At 42.2% G+C, this 1,447-nt stretch overlaps 1 protein-coding gene across 1 annotated transcript; it reads left to right on the top strand.

The window, feature by feature from the left end:
- The first annotated feature begins 7 nt into the window (after positions 1-7).
- LOC116028319 (berberine bridge enzyme-like 15) lies at positions 8-1,090 on the top strand. The gene has a single exon (XM_031269995.1). It carries the CDS (start codon positions 15-17, stop codon positions 1,041-1,043), a length of 1,029 nt encoding a protein of 342 aa, XP_031125855.1. The 5' UTR covers positions 8-14; the 3' UTR covers positions 1,044-1,090.
- The last annotated feature ends 357 nt before the right edge of the window (positions 1,091-1,447 follow it).

A 1,447-nucleotide genomic window follows, 5' to 3' on the forward strand; every position in this document is an offset into this window, starting at 1 on the left:
GCGGCGGGTACGGGATGTTGTTGCGAAAATATGGGTTGGCGGCGGACCACGTGATTGACGCCCGAATCATGGATGTTAACGGGAGAATCCTGGACCGGAAATCCATGGGGGAGGATCTCTTCTGGGCTATCAGGGGCGGCGGGGGCGCTAGCTTCGGCGTCATACTCGCCTGGAAACTGGAACTGGTTCCCGTGCCTGAAACCGTCACGGTATTCAACATTTCCAAAATCCCCGAACAAAACTTAACCAACCTATTGTATAAATGGCAGTTTTTCGCCAACAAGGCCGACAGAAACCTATACCTCAGAGTCCTCCTACAAAACACCAACACTACTACTACCAATGGGGGGATAACAGTAGAGGGTTTGTTCAGTGCACTATACCTCGGAAGATCCGAAGCCTTGCTAGCCATGATGCAGAAAGGATTTCCAGAATTGGGCGTCACCAAATCCGACTTAACGGAGATGAGTTGGATCAACTCCGTAACCTATCACTTCCCCGTCGACAGCCTACTCAACCGCTCCTTCAATCTCAAACAGAGCTACAAGATCAAGTCCGACTACGCCAAACGCCCCTTTACCCCCCAAACTTTCCAAGGGATGTTAGAACTGTTTAAAGAAGAAGACATCAACGGGCCGCAAATGCAGCTTATTCCCTATGGAGGGATAATGGATGAGATTTCGCCCTCAGAAACGCCTTATCCACACAGGGCAGGTAACCTATTTTTCCTCGGATACACCAATGGATGGGACGAAGTCGGCCAACTGGCGGCTGAGAAGCATCTCTCATGGATGCGGAAACTTTACGATTACTTGACTCCCTATGTTTCCAACAATCCCAGAGAATCCTACTCCAATTACAGGGATTTTGACCTGGGACAAAACAATTTGGTGGGGACAACCAGCCTAGCTCAGGCAAGTTCTTGGGGATATAAATATTTCATGAATAACTTCTATAAGCTTGCCAAAGTGAAGGCTTTGGTAGATCCAGATAACTTCTTCAGGAGTGAACAGAGCATTATTCCACTTTCATCTCCACTCTGACCGAATTCATCATTGCCGACACAACATTTATATATGACTCTTCTGCATTCTAGTTACAATAAAATTATTCAGTTTCCCTCTCTTTGTATTGTTGTTATTGCAAATTTATCCTTTATCATCCATGCATGTCATAGGAATAAACACATACTCTGATCTTTGTATTCTTCAAAATACATTACTTTGTTTCTGTACTTTGTAATTTAAATTATTGTTGATCAATAATAAAGTTTTTTATTCTCATGTATGTGAGTCAATGATAAAGTTCTTTATTCGCATAATAAAAATTATACAAGTCACACAATCGGTAAGTCTATGATAATTGCTTGTTACTCATGATATAAATTATAATATATATTACAAAACTTTTAGTACCATCCAGTTTGAAATAAATCAACTATTAATTA

Source organism: Ipomoea triloba, chromosome 9 (assembly GCF_003576645.1).
Source record: "Ipomoea triloba cultivar NCNSP0323 chromosome 9, ASM357664v1".
NCBI classification, from domain to species: Eukaryota; Viridiplantae; Streptophyta; class Magnoliopsida; order Solanales; family Convolvulaceae; genus Ipomoea; species Ipomoea triloba.

Excerpts from the sequence above, each read along its gene's own strand:
- LOC116028319 (XM_031269995.1), top strand. The coding sequence starts at position 15 with ATGTTGTTGCGAAAATATGGGTTGGCGGCGGACCACGTGATTGACGCC.